The following is a 13,354-nucleotide window of genomic DNA, read 5'->3' as shown; positions in this document are numbered from 1 at the left end:
GTTCCAATTTTGGCCACCTGAACAGATAAGTTGGTGGCACTGTATGTGAGCACAATGCGATGCCAGTAATTAATCAATCATAGTTTTTTTTATAGTGCGTACATTTTGAGATCTCACTCGCCATTTTAGCTGTGTCAATTGACATGACAATGGCAAAAATATGGTTGACCTTTAAAAAAAAGAATTAAAATCTTACTTTTGACATGACGTGAGATTTCAAAATGTAGGCATATTAATTAAATAAATAGATAAAAACCTGTGCGGCTCATAAGTTAAGTATAAATTAAACAAGATTAACTGCCGTACTCAGAGTAGCTTAATCGTCACTTAAGTTTAGTTAAAACGAGACAGAGCTATATCTCTCACATAAATCGGTCTCGCTTTAACTCAATCTTAAGTAACGGCAGTAAAATACATACGCGATACGCACTTCAGACTAGCCTTTATATTATGTTTGGCAAATAGAAGACTGTAAAAGGTGTATTATAGACCGATAAGGCTAAGGACAGATCTGGGGGAATTCCGCAAATGATATTCCTGTCTAGTCATAACTACATGAAATATTAGAAAATAGCCATATCCAAAAAACCCCGCTTGCGATTTTCGGCTAGATTTGTCCTTAGCTCAAGGCGAAATCATACTTATAACACGCGACGCAATTTGGAGGATAGCGAATCGTTTGTCATGGTGACATGAGATCGCTGCTGTCAAATGTCAGTTTTGTAGATGACAGTTCGTGACTCCTCAGATCATGGAAAATATTACAATTTAATAAGACAAAACGCGTCGGAAAGCATATTATAAATCTCGCTTTAGACTAGCAAGAACTTCTTGCAAGTTATTCCGCAAGTACTTGCAGAATTGTTTACACTATGAGCAATATTGTACATGTACATACATTTGTGACTTGCGGCAAGTCCAGCAAGTTACAAAACTTGCGGAAATGAGCTTGACGTGATTGTTTACACACGGTAGAAATAGCTTGCGGAAGTCAACTTCTGCAAGTTTTGTTGCTAATCTAAACCTCGCTTAAGGACCGGTAAACATCTTGAGCAAAAATTGGCGTAGTGGGGGAAAGTTGGCGCATACGCGGAAAGCAAGTGATCAACTAATCGATGGAAATCTCGGACTCCTTTTGGTCTGTCAAAGTGACTCAAAAATTTGTGTAACCTTTAAAACCTAAAACAAAACGAATTTTCATTTATGAATATAAGTCAGCAAAGAGTGTTATAACTGTTCTGTTTGGCGGCCAGTTTAAATATGGAAGTAACGTTACTTTCGTTCGTAATTAAAATAGGCGCATTTTGTTAAAATATATGAGTAGAGATGAGACACGCCTAAAGAAGTTTTAAGTGCTTCGAAAATCGTCATTTTTCCATTGACTTATATTTTACTTCGTATGGACAGGGTTATTGAACAAACAAAATGGCACCGAATCATTTGTGCTTTAGCACCAATGCCACCTCAGTGACATCTGGATTTCAAACGGGTCGTTCATTAGTATCTAAGAGGTGGCGCTGATTTATTTGGTTCCAAAACTGTGAAAAATTTTGTTCGCTTGGGCATGTCTTGTCATTTATATCGATGCATTTTCCAAGTTGTTCGCCGGCCCCTATAGAAGTATGTTTCAAGTATACAACATTAAAATATAGTAATGTGGAGGAAGCTCTAAGGCAAACATAGGAACATTGAGTCGCGGCGTCGCGGCGGCTCTCAAGTCGAACCGCCCTACTTACAATGTAAAATAAAAAATTGTTACAAAACGACGCGCCGACTTCGCGCACGAACAGTAAAACAACATCGATCGTGTTACATGTAGTGTAAAACAATTAGTTTATGGCATAAGTTATGTATAATTAATTAAAAACAATAAATATTCATAGTTTTGTCATACGCGCCCGCCGCCGGGGCTGGGCCGCTCCGCTCGCTATATAACTGTACCAACTTGATATTATATCCGCGGAAAAAAAGTTAAACGGTCTCTCTGTTAAGTGATCCCATACAAAAAACTCAGTGGGCGTTAACCATTTTGAGACACCAACCAATCACAAACATGTTTTCAAAAACTTGCAAATTATTTTCCATACAAACTGTAATTTAAATCTTCTTTACTGTTAAAAATACCTTTCTAATTCTTTATTCTTTCTTTTTTGTACCTACTTACACTAAAATAAGATTCGTTTGAGCGAGCGTGGGGCGGCGCGGGGGGCGGCGCGGGGGGCGGCGGGCAAATCCGCGAATCTCGTATAATACTGTCCACTTCATAGTCCGTCACCGCACACACTTGCACTGGGCACTGTATCCTCCGTCCCGACCTAGCTCGTGCCAATATACCAATGGCGGCGCTAATCGTTCTCACTCACTCGTACACTGTACACAGGTGTAGAGTGCAAGTGAGAGGGAATGATTGACGCCGCCATTTTCGATTGTTTATCGGCACGGGTTATAGCTGCGGGAGCGTTATGAGCGCGGCGCTACGGGAGTGACGTCACACGGACGGCGCGACGTAGCGTGTGCGACGTCACACGGGGGGCGCGGGGCGCGCGGGCGGCGGCGTGGGGCAGAGCGGCGCCTCCTCGCGCACCGTGGGCTACCTGCGAACAATCAGTATATAATAATTAAGAAACTGGCAGACAAAACGAATTACACTTCTGTACCCGTAGTACAAGATTTTACGTCTCACCAAACGAAACCAAATTCGAGAGTCGAAATACTTCCGCGTTACAGTAAAATGGACCTAAACAGCCTTGAATTGAAGTCAAATATTCAATGCCACTGATTTTAATTTCGCAATGTTTCCGCTTGGAGCGCTGGCTGTAGAAGTGTAGACAAACTTGAGCTTTAAAACAAGGCATTTAAGATCCAGTTTACTGTAACGCGGAAGTATTTCGACTCTCGAATTTGGTTTCGTTTGGTGAGACGTAAAATCTTGTACTACGGGTACTGATCCAAATACGTTTTTTTTAATCTGAAAGTCTTTGGCCCGCTGTATACAAATCTGAACCCACTTCCAAAGCAAAACGGCCTAAAACTGTACTGAAATTGAATCCAAAGTTCATGAACTTGGTAAATGAATACAAACTTGAATTAATTTACAAGCAAAACAGGCTAAAACTGTGCAAAAAATAAAAAAAATTGAATCCCAAAGTTCGTGATTTCGATCAAAACAGTATAATTACAGTCATATTTCAGAAGCTTGTGCAATTTTATTTGGTACAATTGCACTGTTTTGTTCGCTAGCTCCTCAATTGTGTTGGTCCTTCGAGCCGGATAAGCAATACTAGTACGGATGGTAGGTACCTGTTGTCGTGCGGATGCAGCACGACTCGCTGGTAGTCGCGTCGCGCGAGCTGCTGCCGCCGCCGCGACCCCAGCTCCGCCGTGCCGTCGCGCGTGATGTACAGCTGCAGACCCGACGCTGCAAACAGATACAATAGCACAGAGTAAGCATATGATATTACATACAGAGGTGCGACGAAGCCAGAGCAATCGGGCGGTAAGTGCGGGACGAAGGAGCGACCCGAACTGGGCCACGTAGTTAGGGCCGCATGTTTTTTTTTTTATTTTATTTTTTTATTATGGAACACAAACAGCTTTTACATTTTTACTTAGCTACTTATTTCTAGTTTGTACATATGCCTATTAAGTGTTCACTCATTAACATTATATCTATTGAATTTTGTGCGGGAGTTAGTTAGGTTAGTTGAAGGGTCATCTTGGTCGGCTTTACTCAAGTATGATCATGATCAACTCATTTCACCTTACTGCTGAGCACGGGGCTCTTCTCACAATGAAAACGGTTTGGCCATAGTACACTACGCTGGCCAAATGCAGATTGGCAGAATTGGAACCTTTGAGAACATTGTGGAGAACTTTCAGGCATGCAGGTTTCCTCACGATGTCTTTAACCATTAAAAAAGTGATATTTGAATAATTTTAAATACTTTATTAGAAATTGCAAAACCGGCACGATTCTGTTAGGGAACTCTCGGTTTGATTCTAAATCGACGATCTCAAATATTATTAGGCTACAGTGACGTAAAATCAAAGAAATATAGGGCTACCTGCGTCAAATGTACTAACATTTGACGCCTGCTCGTGACGTTGAAGCCTCGACGTTTTGTTAGAAGTTCCCTAACTGTCGAGGACTGTGCTAGTAGTGCTAGGTTCACTAGGATGGACTTGACTCACTCTCGGCGGGGTCGTCGACGGCGTGCTTGAGGTCGGTGGCGGCGAGGATCTCGTCGATGAGGGAGTCGGGGTTGACGCGCGTGTTCTCCACGCGACACGACACCACGTGCTGAAACAAACACTCAACATACAACCTCTGTACAGTACAACTCTATTTAGAGCTTATTGCTCCAACTTTAAAGCTCAATTTACATTGAAAGGGAATGGAAGCAAATTTCTAAAATATTACTAAACTTGCGCAGTACGTAATAAATCGATTTACATATTATTTGTCGTCTCGTTCAAAGGCCTCTGACCTTGTACCTGCGCAGTGGGCGATTTGTCGATGTATGGCTAGAGCATAATACGCAATGACCGGAAGAGGTGAAGTACGAGAGTGAGCTTACCCACAAGCCAAGTCCGCGACTTAAATATCTGCCCTCACCTTCGGCTACGGGTAGATAAACATCTCAGATGAAATGTGTTGTTTGATGTATTTGTTGTACAATATCTACTTTACATCGACACCAAAATTATGAACATTCATCAGTTATATATATACAACACATGTATTTTTGTTAGGAAAACTATAAATAAAACAATCCACACAAATATCACATTTACAAAAATTAAAACTAAAACTCGTCGAGCCAGTTACCTTACCCTACCCAAAACTAGAACAAATTATGGCAGAAAAACCCTTACCTATGAAGGAGCTAAACTTTATAACCAAATACCTGCACACATAAAAAATGTACACTCATTCAATGCATTTAAAACTGAATTAGCTGCTCACATTATGAGTAATGCGAATCACTTCGACAAATGCATTGAATGAGTACCTAAATGGCGAATATTTGTAAACTTTATTCTTAGAATTAAGTTCTCATGTAAGTGACTTTGTCTTTATGAGAATAAACGTCTTTAAACCTAAACCTATATATTTTTGATATAAGTAAAGATGGCTATTATTATAGATGGTTTGTACAAGCAAATACCTGATCGTCGGCGGGCGCGAGGCGGCGCTCGTGCGCGGCGCGCGCGCGCTCCAGCGACCCGCTCTCGGACGCCGACGCCGTCAGCGAGCCGGACGACGGATTCCTGAAACATCACGTCATCTTTACTATTCACCGACATTACATATTTTAATAGATCCATTATACTCAGTATCGAAGATTATGCAAATGATAAAAGAGCGTAGATTAGAATCGCAGCTCTTCACATCAATTCACAGGATTGAAATATGCATGGCATACTTCATGGCATTTTCGAATTACCGCAATTTTTTTAAAGAACAACTACCAAGTTTCACGCTGGTTCTTCTCCGTTTTCCTTCCTGTAGTATCAAAATTTGAGCCCAAATCAAAGAAGGTTTTAATTTATAAGCAGGGCAGTCGAAATATCAAAAATCTAGAGGAGATAAAAATACAAGGTTTTACATGAAAATCTACTGTAGTTCAACCTAAAATTTAAAAGCTACTTAAGTTTTGTTACTTAACATTTTATTCTTAAGCTTTACAGTACGCGGGAGAAAGTAATGTACATCGGAAATTAGAACGACATTTTGGCTTTGTAGAGCGTTGTCTCTGACACTCATACCTATGTGAGGTTTTGTCGGTCTCAACGACAGGGACAATACTCTACAAATCTGCTATCTCCTTCTAAAGGTCGATATACATTACTTTATGCGGCGTACTGAAATTCCTTTCCGATGTGTAGACAAATTCGTTAACTAAGTTATACGTAAGGGTTGTTAAAGATTAATTAACTATGATGGGTCAACGTTAAGTGATGAGAATTAATAAATAATTTTTATTTTTGGTTTATGATGAATTATTATTGTTTATTTAATATTATAAAGTCAACAATGGCTAACTAATATATTCCCTGAGTCATGCACAAGCACTCAAACTGTAAGGCTAGGTTTTATACTCTATCCACGGAAAGAAGTTAGTATAGCGCTCTCTCTCTCTCTCTGTTACGTTATCCTATACAAATGATAGAGACGAAAATCTCAGTGGGCGTTAACCATTTTGAGTTTCGTTTGTGATTGGTTGGTGTAGCAAAATGGTTAGCGCCTACTGTAATTTTTATCTCTATCTATTTGTATGGGATTATGTAAGAGAGCGCTATACTAAATTATTTCCGCGGATAGAGTATAATTTATATCATTTTGATGAATCGTATCTGCGAGACGAAGACCCGTCGGTATCATGATTCATGACAGTTAGGAGACATTAGCGTTTACAGTGCGAGATGACTCTCTTGGTACTTGAATGACATTGTCAGGGGGGCGCTGTTGGAGAACAAAGGCTAAGAATATTTGAACAAGAACAAAGGGGACACTTGACGGCAACGTTAGTTCAGATTTTCGCCACGCGCCAAGGTAGCCTTGTCGCACTGTAGCATACTACTTAGTCCGTCATCGCATTGGAGACAAGATTCCCATAAATGATACAAATGTGGACCCGGCCGACGACCACAAGCAGAAGCATTTCCGAAGCGGTAAAGATAAGTAATAACATGCTTAAAACAATACTTATATATATTTAACCCTACATTAAAAACTATTCTATTAATCAAACTCAACAATTAAAACATTTCTATAATATACTTGTATAATAAAAACGAAACTTATTCACTAAATAACAGAAATATGAAGGTTTATATAAAATTTATATAGAAAGAAAAACTGCAACAAAATCTATAAAAGCGCACTTCTAACATCGATACGAGACAACATCGAAACACGGCTCCATGTGTCAATGAAAGTGTTTTTTTAATTTTGTTATGTTACACTAAACTAAATTAGATTGAGGAAAGTTGTTAGCAATAAACGGTCAAGTAGACTTATTTGATTTATAGAAAGATCAAAATCTTCCTTTACCTAAATCCATACTAATATGCGAAATGCTGAATGCGAAAGTGTGTCTGTCTGTCTGCTAGCTTTTCACGGCTCAACCGTTCAACCGATTTTGACGAAATTTGGTACAGAGATAGCTTGCATCCCGGGGAAGGACATAGGCTACTTTTACCGGAAAATTAAAGAGTTTCCACGGTATTTTCAAAAACCTAAATCCACGCGGACTAAGTTATTAATAAGGTAGGTATATGGCAAAAGACAGATAAGAGTAGACACTAGACAGTCTACTAAATTAAGCTTTATTTACTTTGGCTGCGATGGCGGCGCGCGGAAGGCGCGTCAGTTGTTTTCAAAATTTTATATTGAAAGTACTATGTGTGTGTAGAACTATGTATGTATGTATTTTGTACGGGTGTCTACGTAACAGTGTGTATGTGTGTGTGTGTGTGTGTGTGTGTGTGAGCCGTGTGCGGGTACGTGAGGACGTACAGCGCAGAGCTGGGGCGGCGCGGCAGCGAGCCGTCGCGCAGCGCGCCGCACGAGCAGGTCTCCGCGCCGCCGCCCGCCAGCGTCCCGCCAACAACAGCGCCAGCCTCGCGCCTGCGGTCACCCACCACTTTACTACTCCCTTCTACCATACCTATGGTTAAAGTATGGCCTCTGATTGCTATTGGCTTAAATTTAATGTCGCAGCACTATTCAGCCAATAACAACACTGTGATAATCACAGCTTACGAAATAAGAGAGAGAGAGACCCTACCATTGTAGTATGAAGAAAAGGGCGTCAAAAGATGTAACTGATAATACGTCAATTAAGCACCTAAACAAATCTGACAATCCTTACAAGCGAGGAAATAAGTATCATAGTACATGATTATTGCGCTGTTTATAGGAACATTAATTAATGGTAAGTCCGCATTGCGAAATTTTACCCCAAAAATTGTATAAAGCTCGATTTATATATATTAGATATATGTAACAAAACTCTACAGGAAAATCGCGTGATGAAAATTCACAATGCGGGCTTAGCTCAACACAAAGTAAGTACATATTTAAACTCGCTCAAGTTATAATATATATACTGTATAGGCTGCATTTTTATTTAACAACATATACACACACATCCCACATGTAAAAACAAATAAAACGAAACAAAATAACAATTTTTCTTTGCTATATTTGAATATCACCCATGTTTCACGCACTTTTAACAAAAAACAAAAACAGAAACATAATTTTACATATTAGCATGTCTTCAAACCTGGAGAACTTCACTGCAATAAGAAACCAACACAAAAGAAAAGAAATTAGAATGAAAAAGGCGGCCTCAGAGTTAAGAGAGTTTTAAGCCCCGCACCCAGCGATTCGTGTTAGTGGGTAGATGGTATCAGCGAACAGACAGTGAGGAGGTTATGCAGAGGTGGGACGGGGAGGGAACGTGCAGCGCGCACTCACCTGGGGCAATCGTTGTAGCTGTGCCGCTCCAACTCACTCTTCGGCGTCGACGTCAGAGCCTCGCCCAACGCCTGATTGGACAGACTCCTGAACCGATGTCGCACGTCTATCCGCTCCATGGAGCCGCAGTCCGTCTCCGCCTCGGAGGGAATGCAGTAGAACTCGTCCTCGATACATCCGGACAGTCTGTTAGCGTTCGAAACGAGCGAGTTCTTTCTATGCGCTAACGGCGTTAGAAACGGAAAGTTCGTGAACAGCTCCTCGGTTTTCCTGTTCCTCTCTATAATCGCCGGGATAGTGTTCAACGACTTCTGTTTGAATACTTGGAAGTTGGTGAGCGGTTGAACGGCGGACACGATGACGGACGCGGCTTTTCTCTTCTTGTCGAAGTACGTGGGCATCGCGAACGAGTGATCGTCGATTATGGTGCATTCCGGCGTTTTGTACTCGTCGCTGGCCGGGGAGAGGAGGTCGTGTTTGGGGATTAGGTCTGGGGGGTTCGTGAGGGTGGCGTTGGGAGTTAGGTACACGTCCGACGTCGTTAACGTCGAATCTGCTGATAGGTAGAGGTCCGCGGTTTCGCTGCGAACGGTCTTCTCGAGGAGTAGCTTGGCTAACGTTCGACTGGCATGCTTGCAGTTCTGCTTCGGGATGTACACTGACGTCATTGTGGTGGTCGTCCGCTCCACGCGCACACTACGGGAGGTAGAGGGGGTAAGGGTAAACGGAGGTACAGGGAGGGGGAAGAAATAAAAATAAAAATAAATCAATTCAGCGCGGTCCACGGTCGAGCGATGAGCTTGGGTTAGTGACGTGCTTAACACTCGTGTTAAGAGAAAGCGGTACGGGGCTGTACAGTTGGGGCGACGCTACCGATATAAGCCGACATATATGTCTCTCACACAATCGACAAACAGACACTATACATATGTTACACTATGTCCACTGTACATGATTAGAGATTCCTTAAAGATACAGTCGGTGTACGACAAATCAGTTTTTCATGCAATAAATGATACCTCTTAGCCTGACAAAAAACCACTCTTCACCAAAACAAATAAAAAGTAAAAAAAAACCACTCAGAAAATCAAGTAAATTGAACCAAGTAGAAATGAATTTCAGGTTATTAGTTTTGAAAAGAAAGTAGATCAACCGTTGACAAAAAAAATGAATCAAAAAACCGTTCTCCAGTGTTATGGTACCAGTGGAAAATGCAATAAATTCCATCCCAATCATGCTTATGATTGCAAAAACTAAACCCAAATTCATACAGTGTGTCATTTGAACTGTAATTTATCAAAAACAAACACGTTTGTCATGTGATGGTAGAAAGTTAAAATTTCTTACACTTGTGTTGTTGTAAGAAATCGTACGTCACTGGTCGCAGATAACGGACATAGGGCAGGTTCACGTTGCGACCAAAATGTCAAGTATTATATATATTTGCTCATGTGTCAACTGTCTGAATAGTCCTTAATTTAAAGGTAAACCGTATCATATATCAATAATGCACGGGTGAAAGCACTGGTAAAAGCTAGCAATCTTTAAAGCTATTTTCTAGTGAGTGCATTTTTAGGGAATGGTCACAAACGACTGACCAATCATAATCACAGGGAGTTCTTTTCCCTTGTGCAAGAGAGAGGCCCTGTGTTAGTTCGACTCATTGAACAAGGTATAGTACCTGGCAAACATTGGACCTGCAGCAGCGTAGTGGGAGAAAGTTGGCGAATCCGGGAAGCGAAAGTCGACGTATCAACCAATCGCGTGCACGCGCGACGACTGTACGCTCAGTATAAGATTTTACGTCTCATCAACGTTGCTACAATTCGAGTCGAAACACAATAACGTCAAATTAAAATGGACCTAAATGGCCTTGAATTGAAGTCAAAAATTAAATGCCACTAATTTCAATTTGGCAACGTTTCCGCTTGGAGCACTGGCTGTAGATGTGTAGACAAACTTGAGCTTTAAAACAAGGCAGTTAAGATCCAGTTTGCTATAACGCGGAAGTGTTTCGACACTCGAATACTATTAACGTTGGTGAGACATAAACCAATAATACTACCAATAATAATAAGGTGGTGGTGGTGGTCGTACTAAGCGTACTGAACAACCAATCATGTTGTTTGCCAGGCGCTGTATAGAGGCTATCACAAATCGCAGTGGTGGTGGTACCTGGTGTGGTGCGGACGCGCACAGTCGGCCGACTCGCCCTCCGAGCTCTGTCGCGAGTGCGCGGACGCGGCCGACACCGAGCTGCCGTAGCCGGACGCCTGCAACGTATGCACTACTTAAAAACGGTCAAGTGCGAGTCGGAAACGCACACGATCGTACAAGAAATTTCAAATCAGTATAATAAAAATTTGCAAGGTAATAACGGACAGCGCCATCTTGATGTGATTTGGCAAACTAATTTTATTTTATTTTTCATTTTTTCATTATTATTATTAAGTCGAGAACAAAAATCAAAAATTGAATTTTTGAACAAAAATAATTGAAAATGGCGCCATACAGCCACCACATTTTTTTTTAAATTATGTATATATATATATATAGTAAAAAATATATATAAGTATAGTCACACAAGATGACTGAATGGTCAATTCTTTCTTATTTTTTAAAATAACTTTTTTTTAATTATGAAAGAAATGTATACCGCCATATATAATGTGGCCAGTAGATCTGAGTAAATTGGCACGACAGATGGACAGGTTTATTTTTATTTATTCGCATGTACGGAACCCTAAAACTGTTCCAATGCATGCTAGATAGAACACCCATAAGGTAGGTACGATTCCATAGTCGTACAAAAACCGTTTTGCCGTAAAACAAAGAGAAATGTCCAGTAGGTACTCACTTTACTGCTCATATCCCCGGAAGTATTGGAAGAGTTTCTGGAGTGCGTGTGCTGCTGCTGGCAGGCGGCGCAGCCTCCGCTCACCGTCACGCCCACGCCCACCGTTGGGATTGTGCTTTGACTCGACACCACCAACCCTGGAACACAAACTATACTCATAAGCATCTACCCAAATACTGAAAATCGCTATAATATGATAATTTTATTATCACTAGCTTATGCTCGCGACTTCGTCCGCATGGACTACACAAATTTGAAACCCCTATTTCACCCCATTAGGGGTTCATTTTTTAAAAATCCTTTCTTAGCGGATGCCTACGTCATAACAGCTATCTGCATGCCAAATTTCAGCCCGATCCGTCCAGTAGTTTGAGCTGTGCGTTGATAGATCAGTCAGTCAGTCAGTCACCTTTTCCTTATATATATTTAGACTAGCTTATGCTCGCGACTTCGTCCGCGTGGACTACACAAATTTCAAACCCCTATTTCACCCTCTTCGGGGTTGAATTTTCGAAAATCCTTTCTTAGCGGATGCCTACGTCATAATAGCTATCTGCTTGCCAAATTTCAGCCCGATCCGTCCAGTAGTTTGTGCTGTGCGTTGATAGATCAGTCAGTCAGTCAGTCAGTCAGTCACTTTTTCCTTTTATATATTTAGATTTGGCTGGTAAAGCATTTCAATATGAAATGCTGGTGTTACATATTAATGTTAGTTACCGGGGTAGTCGGGCAGCGTGACGGGTACGATGGCGGGTAGCGGTGCGGGTAGCGGTGCGGGCAGCGGCAGCGGTAGCGGCGCCTCCTCCGACTCCGGCGACGGCAGCTCGCACGACGGCAGCGAGGACAGCGCGGGTGTTACGCCCTCTGTAAACACACACTGGGAACGTTAACCTATACCTCGACATCTGTCCACCGAGCGGGCGTCCACTACCGGTACCACCAGCGTGGTAGCTCGCAGGTGTAAAATACGTTTGTATGCTGTGCTCAACGGTTAAGGAGCGGTTCAATTCCGAAAGCTCGGCGCGGCGGCGGCGGTTCAAGCCCCACCCGTTGCATTATTGTCGTACCCACTCCTAGCACAAGCTTTACGCTTAATTGGAGGGGAAAGAGAAATATTTGTCATAATTAACAAGGCTAATATTCTTTAAAAAAAACCACCACCGGCGAAACAATTTTACCCACAAATAACAGCTATGAAGGTGAAATGGCAGCTGTTCTAAGTAAAACTTACTGATTTGGCTGAATTGTTTCAACCCCCACATTCTGGAGTCTCTGGCAATGCGAAATCACGTTTAAATCTCTTTCAAATTCTATGTCATGTTAAATTAAAAAAACCTTTGTCATAATCAGGGCTGATATGATCAGAGATGATAAGAGTAGAGCCTTTATAACTTACCATAGTTCTTTTTCTTACCATAATTATTTAAAACAGTGATATCTCAAACCATTAGCAAGATAAAGTGGCAGTGGGCAGGCCATGCCTGTCTAGACTCTAAAGACAATGGCCGTTAGAGCCGAGAAGTCCTGAGTGGAGACCGCATATAAGCAAGCGTAGTGTGGGACGCCCTCCAGCACAATGGATCGGAAAACACAGGAAAGCTGAGTAGACTTCCTACACCCCACAGACTCATGATGATAATTGGAGTATAAGTTACCATAGTTCTTCTTCTTAGTAAGAGAGCCAAAGCCGGAGCTGGCCGTCGAAGAGGCGCAGTCGTCGTCAGCCGCCGCCGCGCTCTCCGACCCGCTGTCTCCACCAGTCTTCTCAGCTACGTCTTGCTTCCTTTCTGGACTGGTGGAGTAAACAAAGAACTAAAATAAAACACCTGCCATTTAGAGAAATGCAGTCTTTCGTATCGTATTCTTGGTATGCTCCTCAGTGGATATGACTAGGGGCAAGGGGACTAAGGAATCTCGTTGCCTCATCTTACCCATAAATAAATGAATTTTTTTTCAGTGCTAATAGATACTGACAGACAGTCCGGTCAACTCCACCATAGTTTCGTATG

The 13,354-nt window shown here is 41.7% G+C and overlaps 1 protein-coding gene across 4 annotated transcripts in view; it reads right to left on the bottom strand.

Moving 5' to 3' along the window:
• Nucleotides 1-234: 234 nt before the first annotated feature.
• LOC117997374 (early estrogen-induced gene 1 protein-like) overlaps nt 235-13,354 on the bottom strand; it is a 113,026-nt gene continuing 99,906 nt past the window's right edge. For 2 of the 4 annotated variants that reach the window (XM_069497988.1, XM_069497987.1), the window contains exons 6-15: nt 13,001-13,137; nt 12,063-12,209; nt 11,346-11,482; nt 10,664-10,761; nt 8,489-9,184; nt 7,523-7,633; nt 5,169-5,271; nt 4,192-4,300; nt 3,301-3,418; nt 235-2,594 (exon numbers count right to left, since the gene is read on the bottom strand). In XM_069497988.1, the coding sequence (XP_069354089.1) occupies nt 2,591-2,594; nt 3,301-3,418; nt 4,192-4,300; nt 5,169-5,271; nt 7,523-7,633; nt 8,489-9,184; nt 10,664-10,761; nt 11,346-11,482; nt 12,063-12,209; nt 13,001-13,137 (1,660 nt within the window). In that variant the 3' untranslated portion in view covers nt 235-2,590. The remainder of the gene's footprint in view (nt 2,595-3,300; nt 3,419-4,191; nt 4,301-5,168; nt 5,272-7,522; nt 7,634-8,488; nt 9,185-10,663; nt 10,762-11,345; nt 11,483-12,062; nt 12,210-13,000; nt 13,138-13,354) is intronic. The other 2 variants (XM_034985642.2, XM_069497989.1) reach the window with 2 other exon arrangements.

This window comes from Maniola hyperantus, chromosome 4 (genome assembly GCF_902806685.2).
Source record: "Maniola hyperantus chromosome 4, iAphHyp1.2, whole genome shotgun sequence".
In the NCBI taxonomy this organism is placed as follows: Eukaryota; Metazoa; Arthropoda; class Insecta; order Lepidoptera; family Nymphalidae; genus Maniola; species Maniola hyperantus.
Note: the sequence above shows the minus strand (reverse complement) of the source record. Positions and strands in the feature narration are given on the sequence as shown.